This window comes from Homalodisca vitripennis, chromosome 1 (assembly GCF_021130785.1).
Source record: "Homalodisca vitripennis isolate AUS2020 chromosome 1, UT_GWSS_2.1, whole genome shotgun sequence".
NCBI lineage: Eukaryota > Metazoa > Arthropoda > Insecta > Hemiptera > Cicadellidae > Homalodisca > Homalodisca vitripennis.
This window is the reverse complement of record NC_060207.1, coordinates 73,828,312-73,850,036: the sequence shown is the minus strand read 5'-3', so window position 1 is coordinate 73,850,036 and position 21,725 is coordinate 73,828,312. Positions and strand designations below refer to the sequence as shown.

The 21,725-nt window shown below is 36.6% G+C and overlaps 1 protein-coding gene across 1 annotated transcript in view; it reads right to left on the bottom strand.

Annotated features, from left to right (window-relative positions):
• The window catches only part of LOC124364674 (HMG domain-containing protein 4), an 83,010-nt gene that overhangs the window by 22,339 nt on the left and 38,946 nt on the right, over nt 1-21,725 (bottom strand). The window contains exons 7-8 of the mRNA XM_046820340.1: nt 21,609-21,684; nt 20,594-20,658 (exon numbers count right to left, since the gene is read on the bottom strand). Coding sequence (XP_046676296.1) covers nt 20,594-20,658; nt 21,609-21,684 — 141 coding nt within the window. The remainder of the gene's footprint in view (nt 1-20,593; nt 20,659-21,608; nt 21,685-21,725) is intronic.

The following is a 21,725-nucleotide window of genomic DNA, read 5'->3' as shown; positions in this document are numbered from 1 at the left end:
TGAGTCCAAAAGTAAAAATAAAATAAAAAATAAGTGGTTTACACCTCAACCTAAATTCTACAGGGATTCTGTTATGGTATTTTATGATAGATATACAAATCACAAAGATCTTACTGATGAAAATGTTCACAAAACTGCATACATTACAATCAGAAAGCAATACAAGGCTAAAATAAGACGGGCCAAACAAATTGCTTTTGAAAATTACATTCTATCATCCAAAAATAAGTGTAAAGCTGCTTGGAATGTTATTAAGTCTGAATCAAATTGTAACAAGGAATATCAAAAGACTACTATTGATTCTGATACTTTTAATAATTATTTTGTAAATTGTGTTAGCCAAATGAATAACCTACATCCAAATGATAACTTTGATTTAGCTATTCAAAATGTAAACAGTTTTATCTCTTGTAGATCCTCTGCAAGAAAGTACTTTACTTGGAAACCCATTACTGTCAAGGATGTCTTGTTTTGTGTATCTAAGTTTAGCTCATCACAAAGTGAAGATTTCTATGGGTTTTCTAATAAGATATTTAAGGAAATAATAGACACAATAGCTGAACCTTTAGTATATATATTTAATATGATTTTGGATCAAGGGATTTTTCCTAGCATACTTAAGGTAGTGAGGATTACACCAATATTCAAGAAAGGTGATAGAAACAGTCCCTCTAGCTACAGGGCAATATCATTAGTCCCTATAGTGAGTAAAATATTTGAGTGTTGTGTTAAAGATCAGCTGTATAATTTTTTTGACAGTAGGTCGCTTTTGTGTGAAGAACAGTTTGGATTTTTACCAGGAAAAAACACATCAAAAGCAGTTCAATCAATTGTTGAAAAGGTCCTCATAAGTTTTGAAAACCTATCCATGCTCTGCTACTCTAATTGTCAAAAGCATTTGATAGTATACCACACAAGCTTCTTGTTAAAGAATTACACAGCTACGGAGTTAGGGGTAAAGAACTTTTCTTGTTATCATCATATTTAACAAACAGAAGTCAAATTGTGATTCAAGGTTCCGATTTCTCAGATTACAAAAATGTGCAAGTTGGTGTACCACAAGGATCGGTACTTGGTCCTTTTTTGTTTATTATAGCCATTAATGATTCTGCCAATAGTATGCCCTGTGCATCAGTTTTATATGCGGACGGCACAACTTTATTCAATTCAAGCAAACACCTTAATGACTTAGTTACATTGCAAAATCAATCTTTACAAATAGCGCTTGAATGGTTCAAAAACAATATGTTGACTGTAAATGCTGGTAAAACCGAAGAAATATTTTTCTCTTTGGACAACAACAGCACAAAAAGTTCTGTTAAACTTTTAGGAATTCACCTGGATAGCAAACTAAGCTGGGATAATCATACTAGTCAATTATGTTGTTAAGTTATCTAGAGTTATATATTTGTTACGTAAATTAAGTCTCTGTGTTAGTAAAAAATTGTTAATTATGTCATATTATGCTTTTTTCATTCTATATTATCATATGGTATAAATCTATGGGGGAACAGCTGTGGGGTTCAGAGAGTTTTGATATGGCAAAAAATGGCACTAAGGGTTATCAAAAATACTGGTAGTAGAGAACACTGTCGTCCTATTTTTAAAGAATATAAAATAATGACTGTTATAAACATGTATATTTTCTCTGCTCTAGTCAATGTTAGGGAAAATATTGATAATTACCAGCTAAGACAGGACGTACACAATTATAATACGAGATCTAAGTATAAGCTAGAATTACCATTTGTAAGGCTCAAGAAAGCCCAGGTCAGCCATTATTGCATGAACATTGCACTTTTTAATAAACTGCCAAAGGAATGTTGGTACCTTGAACTAAATAAATTTAGATTATTACTCAAGGGTTGGTTGGCAGAAAATCCATTTTATAATATTGAGGAGTACATGACATGTGACACGAACGCTTTAGCAGGATCAATTTTACAAACTTGATAATAACTGTTAATTTATTTTATGTAATATTTTATAATGTCTGTGTTATATGTGCTATTTATTTTTGTGTGTATCTATATGTTTATTTATGATATTGAACAATCTTGTTTGAAGATAATAACAAAATGTAACTGACGATGCCTATTGTAATCACTGTATTATTTAATGGAAAATAAACGATCTTGTATCTTGTAACAACAGCTGCTAAAAGGCTATAGAGTCTTCAAAGGCTAGCTTGCTTAAGCATCACGGGAGCGATGAGCTCCTGCCCAACACTAGCAATTGAAGCGGTCCTGGGATACACTCCTCTGGGGCAGGAGGTGGTGAGCACACCCGCTCTAAGTGCAATGAAGCTTCTAGGAACAAAGGTAATAAATGCTACCTCCTTAGAAGGCCATATGAAGATATTGCAAGTATTTCCTGAGGCTGAAATGCTAACCAAAGTGTTATACGTAATGGTTAAGAAATACTCCTATAACAACCCATATATGGTCTCTATCGGAAGTAAGGAGAAATGGATTAAAAAGGAGGCCTACCCGACAAAAGGAGTCCTGAAGTTTTACACAGATGGTTCACGCCTTGACTGTAGAGCAGGATACGGAAAACATGGACCAGGAGTCAACATGGCTGTGCCCCTAGGAAGACATGTCACGGTCTTTCAGGTGGAGGTCATGGCAATAGACTCATGTTCCAGAAGACTCATACAAATGAGGACAAAAGGATTAAAATACCTAATACTTTCTGATAGTCAGGCTGCACTGAAGGCACTTGATACCTGTTTGTTTGATTCAAAAGCGGTCTGGGAATGTAAGAATGCCCTAGCAGAGCTTGCAATGAATAACAGGGTAACACTCGGATGGGTACCGGGTCATGAAGGCATTCATGGAAATGAAAAAGCAGACATCCTCGCCAAAAAGGGAGCGGAATCCAATGGTGGAGCCTTCTTTGGATAGCCTTCTCCAACATTAAAGCTCTGGTCAAAGATTGGGAAAAGAGGACAAGACACAATAATTGGAGTAGAGCCTCAGGATTAAGACTATCCAAACTGTTTATCTCTCCTTACGTTAAAGGGTGGACAGCTCTCTTAGATCAGAATAAGGAGAATATAAGACTAATATTAGGAATGTTGACAGGACATGGCCCTCTAAGGAAGCATCTTATGAAGATAGGCCTTAGCCAGACTAACGAGTGTAGACTCTGTGGAGAGGAGGAGGAGTCAACAGAGCAGGAGCAGTCTAATTACTGTAGACCGAGGACATAGGTGCTCATATTCCGAACACTGTATGGAATTAATTCTTACACTAGGAGCTTTTTTTGCCAATTGTACTCCTTAATTTTATACACATTATTATTCTTTGTACAGACACTTTTGGGCATTATTAGTGAACATTTTGACTGAAACAATTAAAGCAGCAGCACAATGTACATATGTGTCTTTTTTGCACCTACAGTAGTTAAACTTCTTATAGTTTTTAAAAGGACATTCATCGAGCTGTTTATGAAATTGCGATAATGCTTATACATTGTGTAGGTTAAAGCAATAACTTCAGCTAACGTATCGAATGCACACATGTTACGTAAAAGTACCTTAATTCCATTTGATTTACATGTGTTCCTATTCATTAAAATTAGTTTTTTTGGGTATACTACAATTTGAACTGGAGTATGATAATGAATGAAGAGTTTATCACTACCAATACCATGTATAGTTCTAGCATAAGGCTGTTTTATTATTAAAACAGCTTCTATACCGGTGCATTTATTAGGGATGTTAATGCTATCTGCTTCTTCTTTTTCTTTTTTTACTTTAAAAAAAAGTGAGATAAGTGGTGCATCACAAGCAAAATCTGCTTTTCCTGTTCAAAATTTTGCCACTGTGGCTGACACCGGGGGTGGGAGAACCATAGCCGTGGCTAACTCTTTCAATGATTTTTTTTCACAAGTAGGGCAGAGTTTGGCGATAAGTTGCCACGGCCTGTCGGCCCGCCCCTTGTGGATGACGCAGTGTATCAAACTGAACATGTGTTTCAGTTGGAGCCGGTCACCGACAGCCAGGTGGAGAAGTGCGTGGCTGAGATGCGCAGTGGATCTGCTCCTGGATGTGATGATTTTCCTTCTAATACCTTAAAAAACAATATTGTACATTTTCTTCCTCCTCTCAAACATTTAATTAATCTTAGTTTCACTTCCGGCATTTTCCCCGAAAGATTTAAACTGGCTAAAGTTATTCCGTTACACAAGGGAAACAGCAAATCGGACATGAACAGCTATAGACCTATCTCCTTGCTTAGTGTAATCGGTAAAGTGCTTGAGAAATGTGTAAAAAAACAATTTCAAAATTATTTAGAATCTAAATACTTAATATCGGAATTACAATTTGGTTTTAGACAGGGAACAAATACTTCAGACGCCTTTTTCAAAATTAATAAACAAATAATGCATTTACTAAATGAACATTTTAAAGTTTTCATGGACTTAGCTAAAGCCAATTCAATTGACAGAAATTTGTTGATTAATAAATTACAATATGTTGGTGTAAAAGGAATTGCATTATAATGGTTCTGATCTGAAGCAATTTGTAACAATAAATAATCGAAATAGTACTCTGTTGGAAGTAAATTACGGCGGCGTTCAAGGAAGTACACTTGGTCCATTACTCTTTCTTGTTTATATAAACAACATAGTAAAGCTAAATATTACTGGAATGTTACAACTGTTCGCAGATGACACAGTAATTGTTTCCAAAGGAAGAACCTGGCAAGAAGTTTATTAGGTTGCTTCGAACGACCTAACGCAAATACAAAATTGGTTTCATTCTAACATTCTAACCATGAACGTCAGTAAAACAAAATGTTTACCAATCGCATTAAGGAATGTCAGTGAGCCACCCGTGGAGCTGCAATTAGTACTGCACTCGTGCGGCGATTCAGCTAACACCGCCTGTCACTGCCAGCCTATCGAGAGGGTGGATGAGTACAAGTACCTAGGTATAATTATTAATAAAAAACTTAGATGGGAACCTCACATTAATTATTTAAAACCTAAACTTAGAAAAATGATATATGTGTTTTACCAGTTAGGGCAAATTTTAAATTATAATGAATTAAAAACTGTTTATTTTGCATATGTTCAGTCTATTTTACAGTATGGAATCATATCGTGGGGAGGGAATCATAATCGTAAATCATAAATAAACCTAAACGTTTCTCATCAAATCAGTTGTTCATAGAATCAGATATTCCCACGATCCGTCAGTTATATATTAGGAATGTGAACGAGCTCCTCATGCAGTAGAAGAATGGGGCGATCAAGCCAGGCGGAGAGAGAGAGTGGGGGCAGAGCCGAGCAGTACCGATAAATCCCGAAAATTCCTGACAAACCCTGTACATGCGGCTGATAGCGACCTCAGTTCGGAACGGTTCTGATTTCTATTATCTTACGAATTAATGAGTCGTTTTATATCCGAACATATCTGCAAAACATAGAAATTATATCGAATTAATTATATTAATATTGAACTTTCTTTGTAACTCCAAAGACACTTTACAAAATGTGAGATAGTGCACAACGAATAAAATGTCATAATCTCATCATATTTTGCGTATAGGCTTAAAACGAAGGTAAATATTTTTTTTCTATTGGAATATATTCAAATTAATAAGGCAAAAGCAACATATTATAATGTGGAGTCGTTAATTGGTAGTAAATAAATTAATAATTACGCTACAAAATCTGTAATAAGAGTTATGTAATAGCTGTAATAAACTAAGGGGATTAAAAAAGAAACTTGTGAGTAAATACTCAACCAAAAACATAATTATAGAAATATGACAAAATCAATGACAACTACCTGACTTAAATACTTAACATAGCACGTGACATCATTAATATATACAACATTTTAATAACCTCAAATTATTACGATCAAGTTTTAACTTATAGCAATAGCTCTCTGTCTGTTTGTTGGATATATCGAGAACGAAAAATAAGCTATAGACTTGAAATTGTGCATGCAACTTCGACCAAGCCTGATATGTGTCATGTGGCGTCTGGCGTACGCAATTATAATACTGACCTGATCTATAGTACATGGCAATTATCGAATAATTTCTAACTAATAGTAATGTAACCTACAAATTATATTTATTTGATTAAGGCAGTTGGAAAATGCAATGAACCAAATATAATGTTACAAAACAATTTTAATGGATTACATTTTAATACAAAAGATGCAATTAAAAAACTCAACTTAATTGTTGATTTTGTTTTTTGGAGACCACGAAGTTCATTATTTAACTACTATGCTAAGAACGCAAGTCTCGAATGTTTTGAAAAGTTTAAATGTTTTCAAGCATGAATGCTTACAATCACATTTGAGCGACTAAGAAAATTAAAAAAAAGTACAATTAAATTGAGAATTCACTTGTAACAAACAAATTTCTAAATTTTGCGAGTAGGGCTCTTTTTAATCCTCCTGGATGTTTAATCCACCCTCGAATGTTTTCTAGCTGCGCCACTGAATGTAACGAGGTTACTTTGTTACATTAGACTTCCTTACGTCTTTTTGGGTCTTTCGATACTCCGTTGTATTGGTTTATTTGTATGTAGACAAGATTAATTGTCTGTCATTAATTACGTTGTAAAATCAAGGTTTAATGAAATAAATTTATTTGCGACGCATCCTGCAGCATCCAGCTTTGAAAATGTAATACATATGTATGTTGTACCAAATTACTGAAAGGTGTTTAACTCAAGAGTAGAAGCTAAAAACAGTGGTACATCTTAAGAGGTTTATCAGATTAATTGCCTGCAATTTAATTGTGCTGCATCCAGCAACATCCAGCTTTGAAAATGTAATTTAAATATATGTATGCTGTACTAAACTACGGAAAGGGGTTTGAAAATACAGTGATACATTTTAATAGGTTTGCCAGGTACTGAACTAAATTAAATTCAGAGGAGTACAGAGCGAGAACACGCGGACTGCTCATTCCACTATTCCAATACATGGGCTGTAGTTGGCAGGAGGGGCCCCTCCATCCCCACTCTTTCTCTCCGCCTGGCTTGATCGCCCCATTCTTCTACTGCATGAGGAGCTCGTGGAATGTGATGGTCTACACCTATAGGCACAGGGAGGCGGTACTCGGTCAAACCACTCACAGCTACTCTACCAGGGCCGCTGTGGGGGGTGGCGTGCGGGCTCCTGTCATCGAGATGACTGTGAACCTGACGAATGCATACTACGTGGCGAGTACATTGTACAGGCGCTTGCCTCCAGTGATAAGGGACTTGCGGGCCGAACCAACCGGTCTGTTCAAACGACTGATTACTACCTGGCTGCGGATGATCGGCTCTCCTCACTCCCACTTATCGTTATTAACTACATTTACTATAACTACTTTCAGATGCTTTGCCGTCATGTCAGCATATACAACATGTTCAACCGCTTGCTTAGATATTTTTATTCATAACTTTTATTTTATTTTATTTTTTGGGACTGATTGTGTGAGCTGAATTTTGCTTATTGTATGGATTTATAAAAAAGTCTATTCTATTAAAATTGTTTTAAATAAGAGCTCGCCGTCACACACAGGCCTCGGCCCATGTGACGGTATTTTCATAATAATCATGAAATTGTAATTATTGTATATTTTGAAAATAAAGAGTAATTTGATTTGATTTTTCTTAATACAGCAGACGAATATAAATTTGACAGTTCTTGGTCACCTTAGTCCAAACATTGTGTTTTTAGCTTTAATATGTCTAAATACAGAAACAGATCTGTGAAGAAGTTCTTTGCCTTTATTTGCTATTCTAACACCCATTAATGGCATTTTTCTATTGTGTTTTAATTTCCGACTGTCAGTTAAAAGTGGTTGCCAAGCAAAAGGTGGAAGTTTCTTCTACATGATCGCTCATTACGTTCATAAACTTTAGATATCGGTTTAATTTTAGACCATGGGGAATTAAAATTTCAAATGTCTTTTCTGGAAAAAACATGTGTCTCCGAAGCACTACTAGATATATCAGAACTGTATTCTGTGGATAAATCATCATCATCAGACCAGTTACCTTCAGGTTTGCAAAATTTCTTAGGCAATATTATTCCCTTTAATTTCCTAAGCTTCTCATAAGAACAGTTTGCCCACTATCTGTTTGATTATCAAGTATTCCAAGAAAGGTGGAAGTCGAAAATGGACAGTTTTTGTCAAAATGGACAGTTTTTGCCAAAATGGACCGATTTGTATTGTTTCTCACTACCAAATCGTGTTGGAGCAGTACCAATCTACTTGATTTGTCAATAGACAGTTGCATTAGTTAAAAGCTCGAATATAAAATGACGTGAGACCAAACACAAATCAAATGCCGACATTTTTCCACTTGGAAGTAATCTGCGTAAATCTAAAATTGCGAATTGATTGCTAATCTACGTATATTCGGCTCAAATCATAAGTTGTCTTTTTACACAAACTAGATCTTTTCAACATCAATCCTGAAAATGAAAGCCTGCACTTCCCTAATTAAAAAAAAATCAGCAGTGACAACAAGCTTGACGTTGGCCAATACAAAATGTTCATTAATGATCTTAAATAGGAATTTGAAAAGATTCACAAATTTTAAGAACATTAAGATTGTCTTCAACATCCTCAATAATATTTACTCTCTGGGTTCTGCTGATGAATAGAGCGATGAAGCTGCAAATATTTTCAGGAGTAATAAAGCTGCTCTCAAGATAGAAATTATCGATTTCCAAGAAAACAATTTTTAAAACACCAAAAAGACAAAGTGTAATGTCAAGAGTTTTGGATAAAATTTGTTTGTGTTAACAAATATCTAGAATTTTAAAAATTAGCCTTAAACTTCTTACTTTGTTTGGGTTGACATATGTTTGGAAGCAGCATTTTCTAACAAGAACTTCATTAAAAAATAAATTCTGGAGCAGACTTATGAACGAAAATTTGTAATGTTTAATGACAATAGCCTGCACAAACTTTAGTCCAATCTTCGGAAGGATAGTTCAGGGCTAAAACTATTATTTTGCTCATTAAAATTGTAAAACACCCATGATACTTCCTTTTGATTATAACGTTTGTTTATTATTTAATAAAATTATGTTCCAAAACCCATTTGTTTTATTTATTTATTGACATTGCATCTACACATATTTAAATATGACATTTTATTAATTCAATTATTAAGCCACAATAAAATTTCACAGTTCCTATTTTTTATGACAAGCAATTTTTTGTTTAGAGCAGTATTTAATTTTATAGCGTTTATATTATAATAACAAAGGCATTACACTAACAGCATAAAAAAACTTCGGGAATAGCATAACTAACGTAAACTAAGGATTCCAACCAATTTTAAGTGGATGAGCTATTTTGGGTGGACCAAATTACCAGGAATAGAAATTTAAGAGTTCTTAATAGAAAACTCTGTAAACAAAGGTGGTGAATGACAAAACTAATGGAACCTAACAAAAATTTTGTCTGGAATGCATTTTTCATCGATGATACTACAATCTAAATAACTTTTACGGTTTAATCTTGCATTGCCACTTTTCGCTGTGTGAAGTATGACTAGCCATTGAATTAGGGTTGTAAAATGATTTTTATTGCTGAACTAACAAATCTTACATGATAACTAAATAGAAATAATGAGGAACTAACGATATACATTACGAAAATCAAATTATTAAGATTTAATCTGGGTAGGTTACTTTTCATGTTCTGAAGTTGGCATACCTATATTGAATTAAGACTGTAAAGTTTTTAATATTGCTGAACTAACAAAAGTTTTTATGAGAACTAACAGGAACTAATGAAGAACTAAAAATAAATATTTCGAATACATGCTTATTTTTATTTAATGTGGGTAAACTAGGTATTTTTCATACTGTGAAGTTGGCTTACTCATTACATGAAGCTTGTAAAATAATTAATACTATTGATATAATAATTTCCTCAAGGAACTAATAGGAACTAACGATGTATACTTAGATGTATAATTAAAAAATCGTATTATAAGGATTTATTCTGGGTAGGCTACTTTTAATGGTGAACAGTTAGCGTAACCATTGAATTAAGGCTGTAAAATTGTTAATATTGCTGAACTAACGAAATTTTTGTGAGAACTAACAGGAACTAACGAAGAATATGAAAAAAATGTGGGTTTGCTATTTTTGGTATGTCAACTTCACAGACCTCTTGGCAGTCAAAGGATTAACCCTGGAACTGGCAATCAATATTATAATGTCGATCTGACACGCACCCGTTTTGACAGTTTTTACAGTACTTAGTCAACACTACCACCACTATTTTTATACCATTTCAAACAGAAAGAGTTGCTCATTTAATGATGAAACTTGTTTTCCTGTTTTAGTAACAGTGATTGATGTCACGGTCATAAACTTACCAGAACGGTTGCAATAATCTAGCCATTTTGAAACAGGTGTCTGTCTGTTTTGGTCTTTAGATTTAGTCACAGAAGATATTTATTTCACGAGACAGTGTTAATCACTTATAAACAAGTTTTATTATAAATCTTTTAAAATCGATATGTAGTGTTAATTTTATTAATTTCATGTTTTTATATGTGATATGTTGTAATTACTAATCCTAGGTAAATCTAGGCTATTGTGCAGTGCAGTGAAAGTGTTTGGGAGTTACAATATCAGTGATCATGGGTATGGTTTATTATGTTGGGTTAAGCTATGTTTTAGGCTCTCATTATAATAATGTTCCAACATTTTGCTGACATTAGAGAACTTGTGACTTGTCAGACTCAAACAACCTAGGCCTTTACAGTGACACCTAGGTTTCACTTTATACTTTCTGAAACTGCAAATTAAGCCAATATTTCGGCAAAAGTTCATAAATAGTATTTATTTATTGTAAAATTAGTATAATCAGCCAAATACAGGGTGGAGCGCAGTAGTTTGCTTTTTTGCACTGCAGGCTGTGGCGGCTCTGTTGGTCGAAGAGAGGGGAGAGTGGGCATGGCGTTTCAGTTGCCATCATGCAGTGGACACGAGAGGAGAGATCGTTTTGTGTTGAAGCGTATTTTTCAAATGCCCACTCGATCATTGCAGTGCAGCGTACTTTGCGTTTACGATTCACTGTTCCCCCACGCGGACGTGTTCCTGGTCGGCAATCAATTGTAAATTGGGTAACTGCATTCAGAACAGCAGAGAGTGTGTCATGTGTACGAAGGGGACCTCAGAGAAGGATTACAATACTGGAAAACATCAATAGAGTTAGAGCAGCAGTACTGCAATCTCCAAAACGCTCTGCTCGGAAGCAATCACTTGCTCTTGGCATTTCAAGACGTTCTCTCCACCGGATTCTTCATGATGAACTGAGATTTCACCCGTATAAAATGTGCGTGGTCCATCAATTGTCATCACGGGACTATTTGACACGGCGTACTTCTTGTGAAGACATGCTTGCAACTATACCGCATGACGCAATTGTGTTCTTTTCTGATGAGGCACATTTTCACCTCAGTAGGTGTGTCAACAAGCAAAACATGTGCTACTGGAGTGAAACAAACCCCAGAGAAGTCCACCAGAGACCCCTGTATTCGGACCGCGTCACTGTGTGGTGCGCCATATCACGAGTAGGCATCATTGGACCTTACTTTTTTCAGGATAACCGTCGTGCCATAACTGTGAATTCCGAACGGTACTTGACTATGATACAGGATTTTTTTCAGCCGGCTCTTGAGGCAATGCAATTAGAGGATACATGGTTCCAACAGGATGGTGCCACTGCACACACAGCGAGGGTTACCATGAATTGTTGGAGGCAAATATTTCCTGGACGGCTTATCTCTTTGAGGGGTGATGTGAACTGGCCGGCACGCTCACCAGACTTAGCCCCATGCGATCTTTTCCTTTGGGGTTACCTGAAGTCGAAGGTGTATATCAACCGAACCAACACCTTGGAAGACCTAAGGAACAATATTGAGGCTGAAATTGGCAGAATACCAGTCGACATGCTTGTTAGAGTTAATGAAAACTTCAGAAAACGTATGCAGCAGTGTGTGGATGCCGAAGGTCGACATTTGCCAGATACATTATTTAAAACCATGTAATTTAAAAATTCCCTTACTGTTCAATATAATTCAAATAAAAAATAATTTTTTCTAAGGTTCATAATTTTTTTATTTCATTTCAAAATCAGCAAATTACCGCACTCCACCCTGTATTTTCATATCAAAATTTAGTTTTTAAAGTTTTATTAATAGTCATAGTAATAAATTTAGGTTTTACACTCCAATTTTCCCGAGACCCTACTCACAAAGGAACAGATGGAGATGATCCAGAGCTTCATCCTGGAAGCTATCGTGGAAGAACAAGAGGGTCCCTACTCTCCAAGATTCTACGGTATCAACAGGAGACAAGGGGTTCTAATCTTCACCTGCGAAAACACCGAAACAGCTGAATGGCTTAAAGGAAAGCAAGACTCCCTCAAGCCTTGGGAAGAGGCCAGTCTGAGGATTGTACCAGAGGAAGAAATCCCTTGTGCGAGAATTGCGACTGTCTATCTTCCTGATAGTATACACGAAACTACCGACAAGATAAAGAAGTTCCTAAAAGGACAAAACAAAGAGCTATCTGTCGGAGAATGGAACGTTCTGCGTAGGAGCGACGAGGGGAAGTCTGTTCTACTCACCCTGGCAGTCGACTGCGCTACAGCAAACAAGCTTGAGAAGGAAGGTCCATGGATCGGCTACAAGTTTGGAAAAGTTCAGCTTAGACTGAAAAAGAAACACCAAGGAAACACAGAACAACCCACAAGGGAAGAGGGGACTTCAGAGAAATCTGAGACGGTCACCACGGAAAAAAGCACCGCTGAAGAGATGGAAGTGGAGGAGGCCACGAAGGTGTCAGAGCAATCTGTACATACCTTACCTGAAAGGTCTACTCCACAAGCCAGTGCAGCGGTCGAAGACGACAAACCAACCTGTTCTCTCTTCTTAAAGAGGGGACCCTCTCTCAAAGGACCATCCGTCTCGGCTCGAGGAAGAAAAGGGGACAAAGTCTCCAAGCAATCCAAAAGAAGGGACGGGGATGGACCACCTGGGGGAGGTGGGAAAAAGGCGTAAGTATGCGCCTAATACAGATAAACATTTATCTCAACAGGCCTGGATATTGCCCTAATCCAGGAGCCTTGGATCAACAGAGGTTGCATCAGAGGACTGACGACTCAGGTAGGTAATCTCATATATGATTGAACAATTGAAAACCCAAGAACTTGTATTCTAACTTCAAAACTAATAACAGCCTTTCCGATTACAGATCTAATAACAAGAGATCTGGTGGCGGCTACAGTGAAGGTGGCTTCACTGCAAGGGGTCACAGAGGTTACTATAGCCTCAGCCTACTTCCCCAACCCGTCAACAAGCTGCCCACCGAAAGAAATAGAAAGACTTTTGCAGAGCTGCAGAGACAGAGGTTCGGCCCTCATTCTCAGTTGCGACTGCAATGCTCACCATACGTATTGGGGAAGCACAAACATAAACAAAAGAGGTGAGGAACTTCTACAGTTTATGTTCAGCAATGACCTGGTGTTAGAAAATAGAGGGTCAAGCCCAACCTTTATAACTAGAAATAGGAAAGAAGTCCTAGACATAACCCTATCTACAGGACTCAAAAACATAAACATTGTAAGGTGGCACGTCTCCAAGGAGGCCTCACTATCGGACCACTGCCCAATTAGGTTCGACATAGAGGAGATAGGGGAAAGATACGTGACCCACAGGGTTCCTAAATCTACCAACTGGAGAGGATACAGAGAGTCCCTAGCAGAAGAGTTGGAAGAAATAGGACCCTTCCAGAAAAATGAATTTGAATTAGAAAGGTCTGCACAAATAGTAGAGCAAGCTATAATAAAGGCCTACGAGAAAAACTGCCCTCCCAGGCAAAACTGGTTGAAGAGGGATGTGCCGTGGTGGACTGGGAGGTTGGAAACATTAAGAAACAAAACGAGGAAATTATTAAAATGGGCAAAAAGGACAGACGATTGGCTCCCTTATCTACAGGCCCAAAATGAATATAAAAAAGAACTTAGAACGAACAAAAGAAGAACCTGGAGGAATTTTTGTAAAAACATTAACAGTCTTCCTGAGGCAAAAAAACTCTCCAAACGGAGCATACTAATCCTATGGGGACTCTAGTAAAGGATAATGGAGACCTAACAATGAACAGGAAGGAGACCTTAGAACTACTTCTGGAGACACACTTCCCGGGGGGGGGGGGGTCACCTAACTCGTAATGAGGACACTTATTCTCTATTTGGGGGGGGGGGGATCCAGTCGGGAGGTGGCAAAAGCCAGACAGTTGTCTAACAGACTATTCACATACGAAAGAATTAAATGAGCGATAAGATCGTTTAAGCCATTTAAATCTCCTGGGGCGGATGGAGTTTTTCCAGCCCTTCTTCAAGAGGGGCTGGATATATTATTAAACTCTTAGCATTCTATTTAGAAGCAGTTTCGCCTTAGGATACATACCAAAGAACTGGAGGATAGCACTAGTGGTGTTCTTGCGAAAAAATGACAGGGATCCAACAAAACCCAGTTCGTACAGACCCATAAGCCTAACCTCCTTCATGGTGAAAACTATGGAAAAAATAATAAATAGACACATAAAGGACGTAATATTACTGGAACACCCGCTTAGTCCCACACAACACGCCTACATAGAAGGAAAATCAACCACCACTGCTCTCCACAGTTTAGTGAGAGAGGTGGAGAATACCTTCGGAAAAAAGGAAGCCCTAGTCAGCGTCTTTATGGACATTGAAGGAGCTTTCGACCGAGTAGCATATCAATCCATGGAGACTGCGATGGAACGTTTTGGAGTTTCCCCAGTCGTAGTCAAATGGATAGTAGCCCTCCTAAAAAGCAGACAGGTGAAAGCCAAGTACGGGGACGAATCGGCTGCGATCACGGCCCAAAGAGGCTGCCCCCAGGGGGGAGTTTTGTCTCCTCTCCTGTGGGCGATGGTAGTGGATGATCTCCTAAGCAAAGCAGAGAAGAGGGGAATAAGGCTATGTTATGCGGACGACCTAGTGCTTATGATTAAAGGAAAAAACATAGGCAGGCTGGAACGCCTAATACAAACAGAACTGAACTTCATAAGTAACTGGTGTCATGGGGAAGGTCTACGGATCAACCCATCAAAAACTAATATGATTACCTTTACCAGGAAAAGAAAATTCCAGCTAGCAAAACCGGTCCTGGAGGGAATCAGCATTAACCAAACAAAGGAAGTGAAGTATCTGGATGAGAAGCTCACTTGGAACTCCCATATTAGAAACAGGACATCCAAAGCAATAATGGCCCTTGAGGCCTGTAAGAGACTCTTTGGATTTAAATGGGGACTTAAACCCAAAATGATATATTGGATTTACGAAACCATAGTAAAACCAATGGTCACATATGCTGCCTTAGTGTGGTGGCCGAAGGTCGAACAAACAACAGCTGCAAAAAGGCTACAAAGTCTTCAAAGGTTAGCTTGCATAAGCATCACGGGAGCAATGAGCTCCTGCCCAACACTAGCTATGGAAGCGGTCCTGGGGTACACTCCTCTTGGCCAGGAGGTGATGAGAACAGCTGCGATGAGCGCAATGAAGCTTCTAGGAACAAAGGTAATAAATGCTACCTCCTTAGAAGGCCACATGAAGATATTGGAAAATTTTCCTGAGGCTGAAATGCTAACCAAAGTATCTGATACTATGGTTAAGAAATACTCCTTTGAAAAACCATATACAGTCTCTATCGGAAGTAGAGAGGAATGGATTAAAAGGGAGGCCTACCCTAAAAAAGGAGTCCTGAAGTTTTTCACTGATGGTTCACTCCTAGACTCTAGGGCAGGATACGGAATACATGGACCTGGAGTCGACATGGCTGTGCCCCTAGGAAGACATGCCTCGGTTTTTCAGGCGGAGGTCATGGCAATAGATTCATGTTCCAGAAGACTCACACAGTTGAGGACAAAAGGATTATCATACCTAATACTTTCTGATAGTCAGGCTGCACTGAAGGCACTGGATACCTGTTTGATTGATTCGAAAGCGGTCTGGGAATGCAGGAATGCTCTAGCAGAGCTGGCAACAAATAACAGAGTAACACTCGGTTGGGTGCCGGGTCATGAAGGTATTCATGGGAATGAAAAAGCGGACATCCTCGCCAAAAAGGGAGCAGAATCCACATTGGTGGGGCCGGAGCCAGGTTGTGGGATAGCCTTCTCCAACATTAAAGCTCTGGTCAAAGATTGGGAAAAGAGGACAAGACACAATAATTGGAGTAGAGCCTCGGGTTTAAGAATATCCAAAATGTTTATCTCTCCTTATGCAAAAGGGTGGACAGCTCTCCTAGACCAGAATAAGGAGGATATAAGACTGATATTAGGAATGTTGACAGGACATGGCCCTCTGAGGAAGCACCTTTTGAAGGTAGGCCTTAGTCAGAGCAGCGAATGTAGACTCTGTGGAGAAGAGGAGGAGTCAGCGGAGCACATTTGGTTGGATTGTCCTGCCATAGTAGAGACTAGGAAAAGATACTTGGGAGCATATCTCCTCAGCCCCAAGGACATTAGAGAACAGGAGCCCTTAAATCTGATTGGCTTTTGCAAAAGCCTCGGTTTTTGAGGGCACAAATTAAAGTAAGGGAGGCACAAAGGTCCCTTTTAAGACTAAGTGCGGGGACAAATTGTCCTCTTCCCTCAGGAAGGAAAAAAAATAAATAAATTTAGGTATGGCCACCACTTAAAAAAAATTAAGAAATTGGTTATTAATTTATTTGTTGTTTTGTAGTGAATATAATTCTCTAAATTTTAATATATTTTGGAAACATTTAGTGTAAAAATATTTTTTTTTTTTTAATAATCGTAACTATAGTAACAAATTTAGCCTTTCATGTACTATTTGTGATTTTTACAATATATTTAATTTTTCTTCAAGAAAACTTAGATGTCATAGGCTGTATATTTTATGAAACTACATAAAATGAAGAATAAATTGGCTATATTGTATTATCACACTTTTCCAGGTGCAGTCCAACCACTTAAAAAAAATTTAAACTTTTTGGGTAGTCATATTTTGTTTTTGCTTAATGTTTTATACATCTTTTTATGTTTTATCTCCATATACTCCTAAAAAATAATGTATTACACATATAGGTTTATAGTAAATATGTATGTTTTAAAAACTTTTTAAAGTTCAGATAAAAAACAATCAAATATGGCCTGCCATATGAAAAAAATTACTGCCAGTTTCAGGGTTAATATTCAAGATAGCTTATACAATAAAGCAACATAAAATCCATGTAAACAAAGCAGGCATGTAGATATAATTTAGCTGACAATAGTTTCTAATAAATTACTTTTATTGTTTATATCTACAGACAGTTCATGAAGAACTTGAAAAGAGTTGTTCAAGTTATGTTTTGTAATGTTTCGGCCACAAAAATTAACCTTTAGAATGTTGAATATAAATTTCTGTACATCCACCTAGTATGCTAATAAAAAAATCTTGTAAACTTTATTTTGTTTAAAGTTCTATATGAATTTGGGTTTCAAAAACTATTGTAGGACAAAAAATATATAACCTGAATTATTTAAATTATTTTTATATTTTTGTATATGTTTTATCATGTTACTAATGAATTGATGAAAGTTTCATCATCTAGGTTAGCTGTTTTTATAATTAATTTAATATAAAACTAAGATTTGGGATCATTAACAGGAAGCCAGGAACAATGGAGATGCAGCTGTTATCTATTCTGATCTTTAGTCAATACTCTAGTGCATTCTGTTATCAGTTTTACAAACCACAATTCACAACAATAAATAAACTTGATTAACAACATTTCCCATAATACAAGTTTTACACAAATTTAATCGTGCAAGATTTTCTGTAATATGCTTTGGAAGGGTTAACCCTTTTACTGCCGGCCATTTTTTTATCGTACCAGTCAAAATTGCCAAGGGGGAAAATCGCTGTTGTGCATTCATTTACAAAAAATGCTGTATCTTTTTTATTTTTCATTAGATTTGCATTAATTTTTACTTTATTTACTCGTATTTAAATGCTGTTTTTCAAGTAATAAAAAAGAAATTTTAATTTGAAACAAACTCATTATTTAATTTTAAAAATTATGTAAATAAGAAATAAATAAAAAAATAAAAATTGTGTTTGGCATCTGATAATTTATTTTTAAAATTATACTAAAATTTTGAGCATGATATCATTATAAACTAGAGCAATTGCTTAGAACATATACCAAATTTGAAGGTGCTACCTTGAAACATAGCTGCACTATGAGGATTTTCCCAAAAACTGGTAGGCCTCCTCTAGGCCTACCAGTGGAAGTTGAAGGTAAACTTATCTGTGCCACATCCCCCTCACTATCTAATAACTCCTCATTATCTGATGGTAAGATAAAGTCAGGATCGTCATCAGTGTCATCCACATCACTTTGATTGTCATCAATAGCCCTAACACTAATATCAGAATCGTTCTCGGCATCTGAATCTGACAAATTCTGAAGGAAATTGTCACTCAGTTCGTCTTGCACTTGTACACCACCATCGATTAGACTGTTAATTATTGTTCCCTCACTCACAGGAGAGTTAGATGTAACTCTTTTACTCATTTTATCCTTGATCAACAAAAGTAACACTTCAAAAAACTTTCGATAACATTGTAAACAACAACAATGAACGAAGATTTCAGTAATCTAACCCGATCATCTGGTTTTGACAGCTGTCTAGGTAGTTCGTCAATTCTAGTCAAAGACGACGAAAATAGAAATCCAAAGTTCTTCAAATGGCTTCTTTCATTATCCTTTCCTCCTAAACAACCAAAATACCGAATATTTCGGCATTTGAACATTACAGTAGCCAGTAACAATAAAAAAAAACAGACGTCCGACATATCGGACGTCGGCAGTAAAAGGGTTAAATAATGGTGTGATAAATAAAATGCAAACAAACACATAACAGGCTTCCAGCACTTCACGTATAATACATGAGATCAACTCTGGACTCTACTTTTTATTAAAAGATCAATATTTTAAAACCTTGGCAATTTTCTAATGTTTCAGTAAAATTAAAAAAAAATAATATTTCCAATAAATAAAATTTAAAAAGTAATAACAATGTATCCATCATTTTCTTAATTTTACAATAACGTTAAGAGCAACTAAATGGCAATATTTAAATAAATTAGCCTCACAAACAAATAGTTATAGTTAGCAATTGCCAGTTTCTTGGATCTGTTTATTATAGACAATAGTTATATGAGGCATGTGTTTAAAAAGTAAGTACTGTTTTGATATAAAAAAATCAACAAGTAAATTTTTAAAAGAAACTTTATTTACCTGAAAGAGCATTCTTTCCTCTACTTCTCTACACAATTTCTATTATTATTAAGGCACTTGTTGTATCTTGGGACCAGCTTTTGTATGCCGTCGTCAAAGAAGCTTGCCGCCAGACTGGGCAACCACTGTTGCACAGACGTTTTTACTTCTTCATCATTGGAATGACGCTTCCCCGCCAAATGCGTCTTCAAGTGCAGAAACAAATGGTAGTTGCTAGGCGCTAGATCGGGAATGTATGGAGAATGGTCCAATTGTTCCCAGCCAAATAAAGTGATGAGCTCTTGCGTCCGATTTGCTGAATGTGGACGAGCATTATCGTGGAGCAAAACGATGCCTCCACTCAGCATGCCACACCTTTTGTTTTGAATTGCGCTGCACATTTTTGTTTTAGTTTCACAGTATGCGGCTGCATTAATCGTTTCACCGCGAGGCAGAAAATTAACCAACAACACACCTTGTCTGTCCCAAAAGACAGTGCACATGATTTTCTGGGCAGAAATTGTTGCTTTAATTTGACTTTCCTAGGGGATGTTGAATGCCGCCATTCCATTGACTTGTTTTGATTCTGGTGTAACGTAGGCTATCCACGTTTCATCGCCTGTAACGATATGGCTTTAAAATCATCGCCCTCGTTACTGTAACGCTCGAGAAAGCTCAATGCACTGCCCAATCGTTTGGTTTTGTACTCATCATTCAACATTTTCGGTACCCACCGTGAACACAGTTTCCGATAATTTAAACGTTCGGACACAATTTCGTAGAGAACACTTCTTAATACAGCAAGCAAGAAATTTTTCAGCTAAGGACGAAATTGTGAACCGTCTGTTCTCTTTCACTTTACAGTCCACTTTTTGAATGAGATCATCGTTAATGACTGAAGGTCGCCCACTTCGTTCCTCATCATGGACGTTTGTGCGGCCATCTTTGAAGGCCCTAACCCATTTCCGCACCATTCCTTCACTCATAATGTTTTCACCATAAACTTCACTGATTTAACAATGAATGTCAGTTGCTTTTAAGCCTTTAGCACAGAGAAAACTAATCACAGCACGCACTTCACAGTTGGTGGGATTCTCGATATTCGGCGGCATTTTAAAATCACGTAAACAAACAAAGACTCGATCAAACAGCGTCGTAATGGTCTGTGGCTTCCCAACTGATGTAGCTACACTACGTGCATGCGCTAAACGGCAACTACAGCGGATCTGTTTATTATAGATAATGTATTATTTATAGTTAATGGACTTACATATTTTTCATTATATGGTACAGTTGCCCATAGCTCACCCAACCGCTTGCTTGTTTGTGAGAAATCTGAAAAATATTTTATTTGTATGGTAAAAACAATGTAAAACATAATAAAAAAACAAATATCTATTTTCTTGCCACCTTAAACATAACTAGTATAACTATATATGTTGATACATTCAATGTGTTCTTTGGGAGCTCTTTTATGGACCACAGATGTATCTGAAATACTTTTATAACTGTACTTTTTTCAATAAACAACACTAATTACTAAAACAGAACTACAGAATACAGGTCACAATACATGTGCACCCGTCAACCAACCAGCTACGACTACGATGTTGTGTTTAGTTTTTTATTAATATTTAGTGCATTTTTAGAGTTAGTGAAGTTGAAACACAACATGGTAGTTGTGATTCATGACTAAGGCGTGTCACAACGCTCTGATATGATTTGTTTATTTTAACCTAGTTTGTAATTATGTGCAGGTTAGTGATTTACCTGAAGAAGAGAACAGATTGAAGATCTTGAAACGTAGTGTTACTGATTTATTGTTTCACTAAACGATGGCAAATGTCCGGAAAAATCCTGTTTCCTTCACAAAATGAATTGTTACAACTTCTATGGGAAAGATTTAATAAAATTCCAACTAGTGCAATTTAGATAATCAGTAGTAAAAGATAAGACCAGTGAAACACACTTTGATATTCTATAACTATAGAGCAATACAGTGTCTAATTTTGAGATACTACACAATACCACTTTAACATCTGGTAGCAAACATTTTAAAGGAAATCGAACTATTTTATTGGTAATATATTTCACACTAAATTGTTTATAAGTAATGGTACTGTCCTAAGCAAGCACTGAACAAGCACATATTATGTACAGTCTTGAAAGAATACTTCATACTTTCTACTTATTCTTTTAACTTTTGATGAAACTGTTTTCTTTTTCTACAAATATACAAACAAAGCTAAAAATATCATGATGATACAGTGAAATATCAATATTACCTAGCTCTGGATTTGCACGCATCAGTTCTTGGCGTATCTCTTTTGCCCATAACATATAAGCAGTGAACCGTGTTTTCTGAAAAAATAAAATAAAAAAACATCATCGATATTTACACC